General features: G+C 35.5%; 1 protein-coding gene across 1 annotated transcript in view; it reads left to right on the top strand.

The window, feature by feature from the left end:
- LOC121313274 (CUB and sushi domain-containing protein 3) overlaps positions 1–18622 on the top strand; it is a 514488-nt gene that overhangs the window by 365193 nt on the left and 130673 nt on the right. Inside the window, exons 23-31 of the mRNA XM_041245642.1 lie at positions 92–248; positions 2788–2979; positions 4925–5051; positions 5449–5651; positions 6140–6331; positions 8315–8453; positions 10545–10732; positions 11426–11620; positions 11867–11983. Of these exons, the coding sequence (XP_041101576.1) occupies positions 92–248; positions 2788–2979; positions 4925–5051; positions 5449–5651; positions 6140–6331; positions 8315–8453; positions 10545–10732; positions 11426–11620; positions 11867–11983 (1510 nt within the window). The remainder of the gene's footprint in view (positions 1–91; positions 249–2787; positions 2980–4924; positions 5052–5448; positions 5652–6139; positions 6332–8314; positions 8454–10544; positions 10733–11425; positions 11621–11866; positions 11984–18622) is intronic.

Here is an 18622-nt window from a genome sequence, read left to right as displayed (position 1 = left end):
CCTACTGACTTATGAACCCGCTGTACAGTATGTGTGAGTAAAATGCATTGAGTACAGTATCACTTTAACTTTTTTATAATGCTGTTTCCAGATTTATGATGGGAGAGATAATACTGTACATGTGCTTGGGGCATTCACTGGCTCTGCAATGATGGGACTGACGTTAATAAGTACTTCAAATCATCTCTGGCTGGAATTTTATTCCGATTCTGAAGTGACCAGTGAAGGTTTCCAACTTGTCTACTCTAGTAAGTTCTATTATCATCTTCAAACTGTAAAAATATATTGTACTTGATTTTCTTAAATCTAGAAAAATACCATGTCAGTGTTATATATATATATATATATATATATATATATATATATATATATATATATATATATATATATATATGAATCATGTTTAAAATAAGTGTTGACCTATAACCTTTAAGCTCTTCCAGTGCCTCATTTATATAAAATATGTAAAGTCAATCTAATTTTCCAGTAGTTGTTAACACAGTAGAGGGAACAAGTGGAGCTGCAATGCAGTGAATCTTCAGGTTATCGTTTCATCCTAATAATAATAATAGCTTGGTAGAAGTGTATTCAATACATACCATAATCGTCAATATTTTCACATTACTAATACATGTAATTGTGCCAGATGTATTGCTATGGAATGGATCATAGATCACATTTCCATTCTTTATTATTTAAAAAGAACCAACTTAAAAACAAAGCAATGTTTTTGGCCAGATGGCCTTCATCAAGCTGTAGTGAATAGCAAAGCCCACACCATTAAATACATTAACACAGGATCTTAATTAGTTAATAAATGATACAATATTGAAAATTCAAACAGTCATCAATATGTGCAAGCAATGCTGTTAAGATACAATACAGATATTTGAAAACGTATGTTTATTTTTTACTTTACAGCCACACATTTCAATATTACCTTATTTAAAAGTAATTTTATTTTATTTTCCAAAAGTATTAAAACATATTCATGGCTGTACATACACATTGCATTTGCAAGTATACGTATCCAATAATTTATTTGTCAGGGAGAAAGCATCGGCAGCAGAAAATAAAGCCTGGATCTGCAGCTGTACCGTGAGCTGCATACAGCTTGGAGAGAGCTATGTAAATAGTAGTTTATTAAATTTAAAATAGATACCTTTTCGGAACAGACTGAAGTATGCAAGGTATACCAATATTGAAGTATGTGTTACTTATATAAAGAACATCAAATATGTTAAACAAATACCAGTGTGACTTTTGACACATAAATAACGTTAAGAATTCTGTTGTTTTAGACAATCAATACAGTGAGCTGTAGAGCAGACGCAACCCCAACTACAAAATGTCAGGAAGGTGTAGTCGTTTTAAGGAAGAATGGAAACAAGATCTAGAGTAGAGGAACTGGTTAAAAGAAGTGAAAGATGATGTGCACAGAGCTTTCTGCAAGTATTGTAGGAAATCATTTGATGTTGGAAGCATGGGTGTTTCTGCTCTTAAGAGCCACATCGGAGGCCAGGGACATGCTAAAGCAGCAGCACAGTTAGAAAAAAATGAGCCAAGGATAACCAGTTTCTTCACATTCCAAAACAAGGAAACACAGTCAAATCAGTGCAGCACAACTGCAGCGCCTCCTGACCGTACAACAGGAGAGGGTGTGGATGAAGGAACTAGCACTGTGCCCCATGCATCCTCTTCTGGTTCATGCTTGATTCTGTGCGAAAGTGTTGTTGAAGCATAAATTTGATGGGCAGTGAAAGTTGTAATGTCACATTATTCATTCAACTTCAATTGCTTTGAAGAATAAGGCAAGCCTTCTCTGTTTTTTTTTTTTTTAAACAGTAGCATAATCTTATTGGCCTAGCCTCACAGACTGCTGCTCTTCTTTTTGAACCTTTAAATCATAGTATCTTACTCTGTTGCTAACAGATTGCAGCTTTAGGTGCTGGATTTTACTTGATGTACATAAAATGTGACAGGAGAGTGCTGCATTTCTGTTAGTCCCAAACCAAGATCGTTTGATATGGCTCAAGTCGATGGGTCAAACTAATAAACCCACTCACAATATATCTAATTTGAAATCTGCTAAATCCCTGCTTGTGTAGAATTTTTTTTGCAATTTACTTGCATAATAAGGGTCAGAACAAGACAAAAGAAGGTTAAGATACCATAACCAATTACAGAACCATGTTTGCTGGTGACTTGAAATGTGATGATGAATACGTTTCTGAATTTTCTACTCAGGCTTTTATTCACACACAATGTGATTATGTTTATGCAAACTGAGGTGAAGAATTCAAAATACAATCACATACTGAAAAACACTTCCTTCCCAGTGGTGTGAATAGTAACTACGGAATGCAAAATGTAACCAGGAAACAAGTATTCTACATTCATTTGCAAAAGTGTTCCAGTCCCTTCAGGTTATGAGGTCTTGAGCGAAGTAGAATAGATTGATGTTCCGTCACATCATAACTTAAGTCACATTGCCAGCCAAGCTTGTTATGATGCTGGCTCGACAGAAGAGAGTTTGCAGCAAATTAAAAAATTATAATAAATTACAATTGGTCTACCTGCTGTAAATGATGTCTGTGTTTGTAAGTTTCTTGAAATAGGAAATGTTTTATAAAATGTTACAGGTATTTATCTAAGACATCACACACATGACAACTAATGCAATTGTACTATAACCTATTTTACAGATGTTTTCTTTGTTATTGCAAGTTTAATTTTACACAGTTTTATTTATAGAGAGTCCTGACAGTTCTCGACCGTTTGTCACAGGTTTTGAACTTTCCCATTGTGAAGATCCTGGAGTACCACAGTTTGGGTTCAAGATCAGTGATCAGGGGCATTTTGCTGGCAGCACAATTACTTACAGATGCAATCCAGGTTACACGCTTCATGGAAGTAGCATCCTAAAATGCATGACTGGAGAAAGAAGGGCATGGGACTATCCTCTTCCTTCCTGCATAGGTAATAATGTACTTTTTTTTTTTTACTTCATTAAAAAGGAGTGTCTATTTAAAATTTGGAAATGTTTTTGTGTGACCGTTATGCTTTGTATACTTACTGTAGTCAGCATTTAGAATGCCAAGATTATTAATTTTAGAGTATTGTTTACAAAAGATTATGCCTGAAACCCTGTTTGAATAATCAATACTGCTAAAGGCTGTGGTGCAATACATTGCTTTTTAAAACTTTGTTTTATGAGCATTCCAATTTAATTACTAGTTTCTATTAATATGTAAATGTTCTATAGTATATAAATACAGTACAGTATGTATTCACTGTATACACCACTTTTAAAGCCAGTTCTTCATTTCTTTGCTTTTTTGTTTTTTGGTTGCTATTTTTCATTTCCTCCAAAAAAACAACCAGTAAACAAAAACAACCACATTATCTGAGCATCAACTTGTGCACTACACTGGTAATGCACAATGAAGTGTCGAAATGTGTTGGTCGAGATGTGATTTATACACACCAACTTTCTTTCTGTAATGGATCTGTAATGGCACAGATTCACTTTTATAATGCTACATAAATAACCTGATTATAATTGCAGTGCATTATAAAGATCAGCCAAGTGTTGTTTTACTGGCTCTCTATTATAATGGTAACCTTTATTGCTGCTTTCTTGAGTATTAGATTCTGTGCTGTTTTATGGCTCTCCAGTTCGTAATTAAAAGCAGAAGGCATTTCAATTTCCTTTTGAATTGGATATTTTGATAAATAACTGGTTCATTCAGCTGTATATCAGGAAACAATTGGCAGCCCCAGCATCTTCATTAATGCTTGTTATTTAAGCCAGTGATACTTTTCTGAATCTCTTCCACATTTAAAATTCATTTTAAATTCCTGTGTGGGAGATATAAACAAGTTATAATAACTATTATATTTCTTAGAGACAAAAAATGTATATCAGCTATATTTTTCTTACATCCATCTCTTTGTTTTTTATTTTGTTTTTTATTTTTTTTTCCTTGAGCTATTTTACACTACTGTTTTAATTTAAATCCTGGCAAAGCTGCAACTTTTATTTTCACATCAAACATAATTATTAAATTCAGGGCATTTTAACACAACTGAAGGAAGATGTATTTATATTTAAGAGTATTCAAACCATTAGTAATTGATACATCATCATCTAGGGAAAGGTCTCTATGGAACATACCATAGCCTAGTTCTGCAGCTATTACATTCTGATTCTGTGCACTTTCTAAATGGAATTTTCTCCAAAAGGTGTATACTTAAGAATGTCTTATTGTAGATTAAATATTTAATGTTGTATTTGATTCTACAGTGGCAGAGACATATATGCATAGCTGGTGTAAGGGCACGTGGTATTATTGACAGATCCACAGCAGAAGTAGCAGAGCTTACTGGCACTAACAGAATTTTTGGTGAAACATATCTAAATCAAGGGGAGTGGGGGCTAGAATGCATTGTATCTGTACATCCAGAAAAAACAAACAAACACAAACCTGTAATGTTCAGGTCATCCTCCAGAACTGGGAGTACAATTATGTTTCTGCCTTTTGTTTCAAAAACACCGCCAACCTTAACACAACTATACTTAAAGGGGACCTTTGACAGAAGCAAATAATAATGTCAGATGATATTTTTTTTAGCAGCCCTTTGATGCATTCAGTCACACTTGTTTGAGATGTCATTCACTGAAAATTAGTTGGACAATTTTCTCAGTATGTTCACCTAAAGCACATCAATTTAGCAAATCTCTTTGGGCCTTTCCATTGATTTCTATTTGAACTTTCATTGCCAAGATAAATCCAAGTTAAATATTATAATTGTAGGCTTTATAACAAAATGGTCTATTAAACTGTAGGCTGTGGAACTTCTTTCAAAAACATGTACAAATAAAATAAATGCTAAATCGTTCAGTGAATATGTTTGCTTTTAGCTGAATGTGGAGGCAGATTCAAAGGTGAATCATCTGGAAGAATCTTATCTCCTGGGTATCCTTTTCCTTATGACAACAACCTTCGATGCACATGGGTAATAGAGGTGGACCCCGGAAATATTGTCAGGTATTTCAAGTGTGTTTAAACTATGTGCTACTTGTACAGACGTGCCAATTAAAACATATTTTAGAAGTCGAAGTTGCCCCTGCCCTACTTAACAGTCTGTCTGTATGCCACACTACCAAGATGAAGTTTGGAGTTTTGTATGGAGATTCCTTAGAACCAGGTTATCCATGGTAATATAATATTGGCTAATTTATACCATTTTTGACCTTCACTGTCTACTTAACAGTACTACTGAACTGAGCTATTGAAGGCTGTATTTGATGAGCTATTGACTTTTAAATTTTTTTAAACTGGAAACTATATGTGTTTTTTTGTATTGAATTGTACGGCACACAATGGTCACAGGGATAATCATGCCCTACTGCGTACTGTACATGTTTAATCCCATTCCTTCCAGCCTTCAGTTTCTTGCATTTGACACTGAGGCATCACATGACATCTTAAGAGTATGGGATGGCCCTCCAGAGAATGAAATGCTCCTGAAGGAAGTCAGTGGGTCTATACTTCCAGAAGGCATTCACAGCACACTAAATGAGGTCACAGTCCAGTTTGATACAGACTTCTACATAAGCAAATCAGGATATGCCATTCAGTTCTCAAGTAAGTCATGTTAATAAGAAAAGCATTGTTACATTCACCAATAAAATTGATTTGCCTCTAAACACTATAGTGGCACATTGTGGAACAGTAGGAGCAGATAACATAACAGAATGGATTTTAAGTTGCTAGTTTTAAAACCTGCAGTTGATTTTCCAGTCAATCAGTCCTTTCTGTTCAATATTAATGCACTATACATTTTATGGTTCCTGAGTATATATTAAAAACTGATGACATTGCATGACAGTATATTAGTTAATGACAATACAATATTAGAAGAAACATTTAGAATACAAGATGTGTTAGTTAATCACTCACCTAATTATATACACATATCACTGAATTAGTGTGCAGGGAGTGACTAAACAGAAACTTTTGTTTGTCCTATATTCCAATAGCAGCTAAAGTCATAAATCCTAATGTCTCCTGGTATAAAACATTCAGCATTAGAAAGAGGGACATACATTGTTTATACATTTTTCTGTGAATAGGTTCTATTGCCACAGCCTGTCGTGACCCTGGTGTTCCTATGAATGGCAGTCGGAATGGAGATGGGAGAGAACCTGGTGACACTGTCACTTTTCAGTGTGACCCTGGCTATGACCTACTGGGAGAGATGAAAATTACCTGCATTCAGGTGGAAAATAGATATTACTGGCAGCCCGGCCCTCCTGTTTGCATAGGTATGTGATTAAAAAACAATCAAAAAGGTTTCAGTAGGAATACAAAGAAAAGGATAAAAAAATAAAACAAAACATGCTCCACATCAATGAATGTCTGAGTACCGAAGCTGAAAGATACCAAACACCATTAAACAACAACTGAAATATCATAATAATAATAATAATGGAGTAGGATATCGCTGTGGCCCAAGATATTACCGCCAGGAGACAGGAAAGCTTCAGTGAAATTAATTAATTAATATAAAACACAGAGCAGTTCAACAAGCAGTTCAGTAAAATCATACAGCACACACAGAGGGCTCGGATAAATACTGGTACAACAGTTTTTTAAAATTACTACGTGAGGTCTCTGATCTAAGCTTAACGGGCAAGTGGTTCCAGTCAGAGACTGCAGCAAAAGCAAATGATTTTCTACCCACAATACTCTTCACTGTAAGTATTCCAAAATATTTAGTACCACTGACATTGCGCAAACTGTACCTACTAGAAAACTCCTGAAAAAAAAAAAAAAAAAAAACTGTTTAAATAAACAGGCAGTGCATTTTGTGCCCCTTTAAGGAGAGTCAGATACCAGTGGTAGTTCCTTCTGTTTGCAGGTGTCAGTAAATGTAACCTGGAGTATACGCTGCAGTGATGCTCTAGTTGGGTACACTGGAGTACAAACCTACAGATCCTGTTAAACATTGTACCCATCTTTTTCAATGACTCCTTGTTAGCTGTCGTATAGATGACATCATTATAATCTAGAATGGGGAATAGAAGTTGTTGGGCCAGTCTAAGCCTTAAACAGTAGCGTTGACCATACCTAGCTTCTGTATATACAATACACAAACACTACTGCCAGACTGCGCAACGCCTCCACTTGCTTCTCTCCTAAAAACACCTTCCCCAAACAAAGGGTTTAGCTTACTTTATATTTCACTCAATTTCCTAATTAGGGAATGGCCACAGTTCACCTGTAATTGTTGGCAGAAGTGGATTCAACCCCATCTCTGCCAATCTTACATTCACACATCACACTATTTACACCAGCAGGGCTTCCATCCTACCACAAATAATAATAATAATAATAATAATAATAATAATAATAATAATAATAATAATAATAATAATAATAATAATGTGCTCAGTGACATATAACCTTATGTTGGTCTATGCAAGGTTCCTAAAATTTTCTGTTTTATAAAAGAACTGGTGCTGTCATTATGCAAAATAAACTTCATATAAAACAAAGTGACTAAGCACAATCAGTCCCTCAGCAATTATTAGCCAAGGTTACCTTTTTGTGAGGACTTTAGAAAATTCTTGAAATAAAAACGGAGTCGTGTGCTAATAGAGTCCCTTAACAATTGTTCATCACGCATCATCACTTTTCAAGAAAGGGTTTGACAGGTATCAAAATAACATGTCTCTCATGGCTTCTTTAAAAAGTAGTCAAAGAGAATGGAATGTGGTTATTCATTTTCATCAAGTTTCTCCAATTTCTAACATCCTTCCTCAAAAAAAATGTTTTGTTAAAGTGAATGTTGCAGTCTTAAAATAAGTGACGTATTAAACAATGCTTCATGATAAAAAGCCTTTTGACAAGATGACCCACGCTTATTGCACAATACTGAAATGTACAAGAAAAATATACTTAACATAAGCTCAAATTCTGGCCTGATTTTAAAGGTATGTGATTGTTTTAACTTGTTTCTATTAACTTTTATTTTTGATTGTGCTGAGAATCATTTGGTTCTTACATTGTTTTATTACTTTAATTGAGAATATGCAAATATTTAAAATGCAATGCTATCGATAAACTAGTACATCCTGGTACTTGTGCTATTGGTCTGATTATAGCTAGACCATTGAAGTGAAGTTAAACTAAAACACAAGTGAGTACCAGGATGCATACGTGTTTTAACAATGATTAATTAATTTTGTTTTGTTTTTTACTTCAAAAAATTGTTGGGTCAATAATTCAATTTTTGTGCTTTGCAGCACCATGTGGAGGGAATTTGACTGGATCCTCAGGGTTTATTCTTTCTCCAAACTTCCCACACCCATATCCGCATAGCAAAGACTGTGACTGGACAATCACTGTAAACTTAGACTATGTTTTATCACTTGCATTTATCAGGTATTTATTATTTTTTTAATGTGTTGCTTTATTCTTATTTTCTACTCTTTTCAGCCAAATAACATTAACTTTAAAAAATAGAACTGATTCCAGTAAGTTAAATGCCCTACTTTCAGACTTTTTAAGTAATGTGTAATGTCACAATAGCTTTATTTTTAGACCTAAATATTGCTTTTTAGTTTATTGTTGCTTTATTAGTACTGTATTACCACATTAAAATGCAGTTCATGTTTAGGAATCATAATGAAAATACTTTCAAAGCTACAATCTGTACATTTATGTAATCACCTAAAAAGCTTTAGTGTTGTAAGTGCACTAGCTGTATGACTGACTATGTGCTGCCTTGGAAACATGACCACCATGCCAATATTACCAGCCTTCAAAGCACTTAGTTGCCTAATTCCTTTTAAAGTGGGCGTCCAGTATCTTTTCACTGATTTCTGTTATGCAGCCCATTTCTACCACTGTACACTTTACTGTGAATATAGACCTAGTAATGAAATGTCTACTTTGTAAAAAAGTTTGCATTATGACCTCTCTGACAGAATGCCATTTACCATGATTTTTATGATAACTACAAATTGATAACTCGTCACATGTTTACTTCTCATGTAATTATCAGTGAACTAATAAAAAGATGTGTCTGCTATGTAGTGTTAAGAGTGTTCTCATGTTTAGCTTTCCGTTCGCTCTTGTGAGTCATCAATCTACTGAAGTGTGTAGGCTGATTTAACTTAAAGTACTTGTTTTCTAATAATACATCCACAAGATCAATGATGATGCATTTAGGCAACTTAAATGTAACCTACTTTGATACACTTAAAAAAAAAAAAAATCTATACAATATATTGTATGAATGTATATATTTTACTGTATAGTTCCTATAAACTGCCCATTCTTCAATTAAGAAAGCCCTGTTTAGACTGGATAATATAATATTCCTAAATTAACTAGGCAGTTGACTCCTACGTACTACAGATAGTATACATTTCTCATTAACATTTGTTTATATGTAATCTTGCATCTTGAGGTTGTGGTTTGTTTGTTACTTTATGTAGTCTTTCAGTAGGTCAAACATTGTATATATTGCATACAATTGGTAATAGCCCTGGATTTTATGAACCCATTTACAGTATGGAGCACATATCCAAACACAAACAAACACACAGATATTTATGTATGCATGCAGATACACTAAATTGTCCATTTATACTACTGTATAGTATAAATGTATAGTACTTTATGTAGTTACAGTTAACTAAATTTGAATATACTGCGGTGTATTTTACCATTCTGTCCATTGTTTTGCAATGTTTTATATACTTACTAAACCTTAAGAGTAAATGTGTTTTATTTGCCTTACTAAACCTTGAAACTAAAGGTAATCCATACTCTTTTGAGATCTGTATCAAGCTGATTAGCAAACGTATATATATATATATATATATATATATATATATATATATATATATATATATATATATATAGTTGTTTTTATATTAATTCTGTAGTTTTAGATAACTACATGCATTATTTTACTAGCATGGAGGATTTTTAGGGTTAACAGTGGATATATAAGTCTAACTTAAAATGTAATTATGTTGGCATTAATCATTGAGCTGCAGTATTCTGCCATTGTAGATGTTTCTGACCGGATTTTAAAAAAAAAAGAAAGAAAATGACTGGATCCATTACCAGTCTACTTAAGACTTGGAAATAAAAATACAAATAAAAATAAAAAAAAACAGTATGATCTGTTAGAAAGTTAATTAATTCCTTGAATATTTCTGTTTGCTGTGCAGACTTTCTGTATAAGATGGTCATTAGTTTTAGAACTGACCTCATTAAATAGACGTTACTGAAGTTACGTATCTGATAACCGCTGACTACTGTAGACAACTTTGTCACAAAACATAGAGCTTACCAAACCATTTGAAGCACAAGAACGACATTACCGTTTAGATGCATAATTTAAAAGCTCACAACAAAGGGTCTCTTAGAATAGAATATAAAGTCACCCCCTCTGCAATGGCTGATTTATATTCGGTACAAAATATTTAGTAAAAAGCTATTTTGTCTGATATTTTACAGTTTCAGCATTGAACCCAACTATGATTTCCTCTATATCTACGATGGACCCGACAGCAACAGTCACCTAATTGGTAGCTTTCAAGACAGCAAGCTACCAGAAAGAATTGAAAGCAGTTCAAACTCGATGCACTTAGCATTTCGAAGTGATGGGTCTGTTAGCTATACAGGTTTTCATCTAGAATATAAAGGTAAGCAAAAACTTGTTTTTTGAGTAAGACATTGTGATATGCTTGGAAAGATTTCATAAACACACTTGTTTGTTGACACTCACGACTATAGTACTACTGTACTTTAGTTTTTTTTTTTTTTTTTTTGCTATATTATGCTATGTGTTTAAGATTAATAGCACCACATAGAAGGAAGGCTGTCTAACATAATTACCTAAACACCTTCCAAAGACTGTTATCAATATTTTTCTGTCAGAGCCTGTGCGGTGGTATTTTCTGGCGCCAGTGAAGATGATGGTCTTCTTTTAAGTGGTTGTTCATTCACAGTTCTGGAACCCACAGAGTACACATTATTCTGATGTCCAATTCAACACACCAACTCTCACAGAACCACTTAGCCTAATTCTATCATGTTGTGTACAGTAAGAAGCAACTTAACCATCATGTAAATTACCATATGGGTGAATGTTTTACAGATCTTTTCCCTCCAGTAATTACATCGCCATACATTATTGTGTTGGTATTTAAAATGTAATTCACTTTTGAACAATACATTTGATTGACAATGAGTTTATTTTATAGTCTAATATTTTTCATCTATGGTATTGTGGCATTCAGTCTAAAGTCAACTACAAGTAGGTCACAGGAGGTTAAATACAGAAAAAGGCGCAACTGAAAGCTGTTAAATATATCGATTTCTTTTTTTATTTGAAGCTAAGCTTCGGGAGTCGTGTTTTGATCCTGGTAGTGTTATGAATGGTACAAGGCTGGGGAGTGATTACAAGCTGGGTTCTACAGTTACATACTACTGTGAAGCAGGGTATGTTCTTCAGGGACACTCAACTCTCACTTGCATTATGGGGGATGATGGGAGACCTGGGTGGAATAGAGCTCTCCCTAGCTGCCAAGGTAATCTTTTTTCAGTTCTTTCTTTGAGCCCAAAGGCTATTCTATGTGAGACACATATAGTAGTAACGTTAAGAATAATTTATTTGTTGTTTTACACTACTGCACATACTGTATGTTTAGTCACGTATTGCCATGTTACATTTTTGGGGGTAATATTTATTTTTGATGAATAGCCATATAATGAAAGAGGTGGTACTATATCCTTAGATACTACATAAAAAGTTGCTGTTTCTTGTGTGTTTTAAGCTCCATGTGGAGGTCGATCAACTGGATCTGAGGGAACTGTGTTATCAACAAACTATCCCCGGAACTATAGCGCTGGGAACAGTTGTATTTACTCCATATCTGTTTCAAAGGAATTTGGTAAGAATTTATATTTTCTTTTTGCCTCTTTCAGCAATTAAATATATAACTAATAATACCAATTACAACAGCAGATCAGTAAACTTATCTAATATACTAAGATGTATTATGTAAAACTATATAGTTATTCAGAAACTCAATATTAATCTGGTTTTTGTACTTTAAATTTTTCATATTGTAAACATGAACTTCTGTGATCTAATTACTGTAAATGGAAAGTATATGGGCCAGCTTTTGAACAAATGGATACAAAAGAAAGTGCATCTTCTACAAAACAACTTACTGGATACTGTGATACCTAAGCAATCTCAAGCCCCTTTGACGACTGGTTTAGTCAGTTTAATCCGTGAACGTTTATTATAAGCAATCTTTTGCAATGTCAGCGAATGACACGACTTTGAAAATGAACACAGAACCAATGTGTGTCTGAGCAACAGTGCTGGACTTGCTTCCACATCAGGCCTATATTTAGTTCACTTCAGTTGTATTGCGTTTACTGTATATCACCACAGCAACAATCTTGTCTCCAAACATTCAGAGGGTAGTGTATGTTAAATATAGGCGTGTTTGTGCTGTAGTAAGCAAATTGATGGTAGTATAATCACATGGCATAAGCATAATACCCTTTTACATCTGAAGTAGTCTGTAAGAATTTAAAAATAAAGGTGGGCTGTTGATCAAAGTTATATTTGATGTCATCTTTTCTCTCATATTTAGGACCACTTCAAAGAATATTTAAAGATAATCCAAGAGAAAGCTGCAGGTTCATTGAATGCTTGTGAGGGATATTCATTTATATTCAAAGGAATTATTGTATAAATTCTGCAAGTTCACTTCATTAAGCCTCAAAAAGTCTCAAAACGTCAGATTCAAAAACAGTTATGTGCAAAAAAATCTGACTTTAATTAATGAGAAAAGGACTTAGGAACTGGATATAGTCTGATGTTTTCACAATGTATCTTTAATACAAGTCTTTACTCTCTGTAGAAAAGATTAGATTAAATTATATCCAAAAGGCTGTTTATTATTCTATGCACTTTCACCAATAGGGCTGCAAGCAGCTTATTTGAGCTTTGATCTTTCCTTACAGTGATAGGAAATATAGCCCCAAATGCAAGGAAATAACATTGTTCATGTTGGATTGTGGGAGGATTCATTTTTTTTATATTTATCAGAGGACAACATCATATTACAATTCATTACACAATATGTCATTAAAAATAGTTGTGGTTTAAGCTTGAAGACACAAAAGTCAGTAAATTCCTAACAAACAAAAAAGATAATTAAATTAACTTGAATGGTGCACCCATAACTCCAGGTTAGGCTTTTAATATATTTCAGAGATAGTAAAGGTTGAAAATCAGACTTTAACATAGAAACAAATTTGAATCCAATACATACTTAAGAATATTGGTATTGAATTGTATCGGTGAGGAATGCCGTCATAGAAGTACTTGATATGATTTTGTTAATTTCCTAGGTGGCATTTTCTGCTTGTTTTTAGTTTATCTTTGGTATGCCCTACCTTATAAATCATTGGGTCTTATTCATACAGTAGCAATTCCAGCATTATTAAAAACAAGTCTGTTTTGAAGGATATATATATATATATATATATATATATATATATATATATATATATATATATATATATATATATATATATATATATATACACACACACACATACATACATACACACACACATACACACACACATACACACACTGAACTGCCTATTAGACTTCAAATGAATTACTTAATTCATCAGAACAAACCATTCTTTAAATAACTTGGGTTAAATTTATTGTGAATAGGGGTCAGTATTACATTCAGTAGTAACTTAGTAAAAACCAGACATGTCGGGGGACAGACAGGCTGTCAGAAATAATGAGTGGTCCGGTTTAAAAACACATCTTTACAGAAACAAAAACAACAAAAAAAAAGATTTACCTATAACATTTTTCAGTGGATGCATGGCTGCCAGTAAGAGACACAGCCTACCTGCTACTTTAGTTTTCTCTTGGTATGAGACCAACTTTCTTTTCTTTTAAAATTCAGAAATTGTATTATTTTATGTGTTTCAAACCACTGGAGTCCATCAGTATTTCTGAAAGCTTCTCGCCCGTTTCCAACCATTCGATCACAGTTAGTTTTAACAATGCAGAATAAGACTTTATATGCCCATGTAACAGGGCGGAAGCTTTGCACATGGGAATTCTGTATATTTGAGATTAATTGTTGTAAATGTATGGATTTGTGCAAATAGATTATTTGAATTATTCTGTTTGGGACCCCTACCTGTCTGCGTGGAACAGCAGCTGAAAGCAATCAGCTATTCCAGCAGGCAGGTGTGCATGTCTCAGCGGAGCATCATTATAAAAACATGGCGAGCTCTAGGGTTTCTGGTAGCGTCACATGACATTATTGTTTACTTTTTGTTTATGTTTATTAATTAAATCCTGTGTGTTTGTGTAAGAACGTCAATCTCTCTACCTCAGTCTCTTGTGTGTTCTCCTTGGCTGCCAAAGGCAAGTATACCAGTACACTACCACAGCCCTCTTTTAATCATGTTCTTTATTTCTGTGATTTAGTAGGCAGCTTGTATCTGTTCCCTTTATTTTTGTCCTCTCTTTGGTGTCAGTATATCAAACTTTTTTTTTCAATGAGTCTCTTTGGATCATGCAATTCACAGTGACCTAGCATCACACTAAAATGTTTACTTTTTGGGGGACCTAACTTGTGTCCGACATAACCGAATGTATGTATTAACAAGGGACTACTGTACCGTATGTCCATATAATACAAGCCATGTGATATATATATATACCATATAAATACTGTATCCCATATCTGATTCTATTTCTTATAGAAAGTTCACTTTTATAAATTCAGTTCTCTGTGGCCTTTTTTAAGTGTTTCATTATTCTGTCACACAGAATGAGAGCAGTAATATTTCAAACAATGACAGGTTTAGTCTAGAAGATAAATTATTTGCACAAAGCATGTCCGAGGCTCAATTTGTGAACACATGCATGACTGGCAATCACATAGTGTTATGTCAGAAAGGTTGATCTCTTACTGTTAAATAATATAACCTAAAAAGGGATTACAATTAAACTTGTGTTTTTATAGTATTTTTGTTCTCTAGTGATAATGTTAGTTAGGCTTAATTAAATATTGAGTAAAAAAATACTTTTTTGCAGTGATAATCATACTCCAACACAGAAGTGTTGACCAGGAGAACGTTAGGTTACTTACCATAACTCCGGTTCCCTGAAAAAGAAATGCCAACCATTACGAGTTGGGAAATTTCCCTTGTGTCACATGACCTGAGCACATATTCAAAAAGCTGCTTGATAAGCCCGGTGTGACCACGTGCCTGTTGCATTCTGGAACAAGACACTACGTCACACAGCAACCTTCGCTATTTGATTCTGTATGGCAATGAAGGAGAGCTAGTGACCTCGCAAATTTAACGGTTGACATTTTTTTCAGGAAACCAAGGTTACGGTAAGTAACCTAACGTTCCCTTTCAATCTCGAAATTTCAACCATTCCGAGTTGGGAAATGTATACCCAAGCTGTCGCAATGATCCAAAGCAGACATCAAGCCTTGCCCTGGTGTGAGCCTAACTGGAAAGCTGCTGCGCAAGAGGTCAAGCTACATCAAGGCCTCTGAACCCTACAGGAGCCTTTGTAAGAGCCTCTAGAAGTCCAGACACCAGGAAGGAACCATTGGTCTAAGGGGATGGTCGAGCAACCAAGCCCCTTTTAAAAACTGTGCTGCCAAAAAATGAGCTCCGGGAGACACAGAGTCAATTTTGACATGTCATGCAGATATAGCACCAGGTACACATTCAACATAGACAGGGATTTACCCTCCTCTAGGAGGGCCTGTAGAAACAACTGACATGGGGCAGGAGGTGCGGTCATGGTCTCTCGCCAAGCACCACTCCTGGAAAATCCTCCATTTATAAGAATACTGAGACCTCATTGAAGAGGCTCTAGCATTCTGTAGTGTGGCTATAATGGAGTCCGAGGGCACTCAGACGCTCCTGTTCAGGGGCCAGACCCACAGCTGTACTGACCCAGGGTACAGATGCCATAGATGGCCCTGAGCCTGACTGAGAAGGTCCCTGCGTAGCGAGATCTGCCACGGCTGTCCCTGAATGAACTGGCTCAGAGCGGCAAACCATATCCTCCTGGGCCAGTACGGAGCAAACAGGAGGACCCTCGCGCCCTTGTTCTGTACCTTTCCAAGAAGGACGGGATCAGCACTAGAGTGGGAAAGGCATACAGCAAACCCTGAGGCCAGCTCTGGGCTAGGACATCGATTCCCAGAGGGCCCCTGTCTCACTGAATCGAGAACCACAGAGGGCAATGTGTGGACTCCTCTGAGGCGTGCTGAGGAGCCCCCCTCGACAGCAGGTCTGCTACCTGGTTCGAAACTCCCTGCAGGTGGACTGCCCTGAGGGACAGAAAAAGTGGTTGTGCAACTGGAACGCCGCTTGGTGCAACCCCGTAGTCCACCCTGGCGAATGACATATGCCACGACAGTGGTATTGTCCATGCGCACTAGTACCTGCCTGCCCTGCAGCACTGATTGAAAATGGTGCAGGGCCAGGTGCACTGCCCTCAGTTCCAGAGCATTGATATGGATGGACTGCCACCTGCCGGTCCAGACCCCACTGGTCCCCCTCCCGTTCCAGTCCGCCACCCAACCGAGGTTGGAATCGTCCATGGTCATCACCTCTCCGGTATATTACATCCATAGTTACTCCTTCGCTGAAGTGGCGAGGATTCTTCCACCAGCTCAGGGCACGTCAGCCGGCAGTGTCTGTCTCGAGCTGAATGAACTACATGGGCATTGAGCCATGCCTGCAAATATGGAGGAGACCGAGAGGGAGGACAGAGGAGGCTGCGGCCAGCAGACCTAGCAACCGTTGGCGCAGCACCACCTGCACTGACTGTCTAAGATGAAAAAAGAACAGACAGGCTTGCAATGCGCTTACCCTGTTAGCCGGAATAGCGAGGTACTTTTTTATTTTTATTTTATTTATTTATTTTTTTAATCACAAACAGTCTCCGAAGAGAAAGAGATTCTCATAAAAACAGAAAAAGTGAAGACACATCTGCTCAGGTTGTTGTGAGGAATCAAATGGCAAAGGTTGCTGTGTGACGTAACATCTTGTTCCATGCAGCAGACATGTGGTCACACCGGGCCTATCAGGCAGCTTTTTAAATATGTGCTCAGTTCACACAAGGATCATTTCCCAACTTGTAATGGTTGACAATTCAAGATTGAAAGGGAACTAAAGATCAACAAACAGCCAATTCCAGCTGTAAGTGATTTGCCTCTTGTCCGGTTTCTGAAGCTTGGTTAAATTAACTGTGCCAAGACTGAGAAGCAGTGTAAAAATTACTGGGAACTACAAACAGCCTGAATAAAATTAATGAGTTCATCATTAGATACCAAAAAAAAAAAAAAACAACATTCAATGGGACAGCATCTTAAATTGACACTGCAATCCTTTTAATTTAGGTAATGACTAGAATTGTTAAAAAAATGTAGGTAGTATAATTACAGTAGAGTCAATTATCTGAACTAATTGGGACTGATACCAGTTTGAATAATCAATGTGTATGGATAATTGAACAGGTATTAATAATGAATAGATTCAAGTGAACACACAACTACTTAGCACACAAGTACCTACTGATGATATATAGCTAGTAACCTATTCTATCACATTAAGCATAGACAATTACAAAGCTTTACAAATCATTAAATTAATGCAATTCTGTAAAACTTTAACACCCACAGTTAAGGTAATGGAATACTATAATTAACCTACCATATAACAAACTTTGAAAATCAAGAATACAATTCAGTATAACTTGTACACATTACAAAACATCAGGAATAATTAAACTTCAAAATTTCAGTAAAATGTTTCTATCAAGGCATTCGGCATTGTAATATCATGCAATTGAAATGAATAAAATAAAAGTTCTTAGCTGCTCAATAACATAGACTGGATCTCCAGCCTTTACTGACAAAATCGACGAAAAACCAAGATGAGGTGACTGTTTTAATTTGCTTTAATTTAATTTGTTTTAATTTGCTGCAACCATTTAAAGACAATGCGCCACGTAAGATTTTGGTGGTCTGAATAACTTTCATTTGCCTCAGTATTGGTCCTTTTTTTTGGCGGCTAAATCTCTTAGCCGTTTTAGCAGCAGAAGCTGTGTGTGTAATACTCCACACATAATTCATCACGTGATTACAGAAGCATTCGGGTGATTAGACAGTACGGTTGATCAAAGATTGGATAAGTGACTCTCTACTGTACATATTTTCACTCTTCCATTTAGCCCAGGAAATGTGACCAGTGTACAGTATAAGAATGTATTCTGTTGTATTGCTCATTTTGTAACTCTTTCTCTCATACATATTTTACCACATGTTCTCTGTATATCAGGTTTATATATCTTGAAACTCCTTCCTATAAATAGTATGATCTGATTTAGAGTCAGGCTAATTATAATTTCCTGTTATCTTTATCGGAAACCACTTTGCAGCAACACTTAGCAAGATATAGTCATTTATTTCACAGCATAAACAGCTGAATCTTAG

This window comes from Polyodon spathula, chromosome 3, assembly GCF_017654505.1.
Source record: "Polyodon spathula isolate WHYD16114869_AA chromosome 3, ASM1765450v1, whole genome shotgun sequence".
NCBI lineage: Eukaryota > Metazoa > Chordata > Actinopteri > Acipenseriformes > Polyodontidae > Polyodon > Polyodon spathula.
This window is presented reverse-complemented; position numbering and strand designations above follow the sequence as displayed.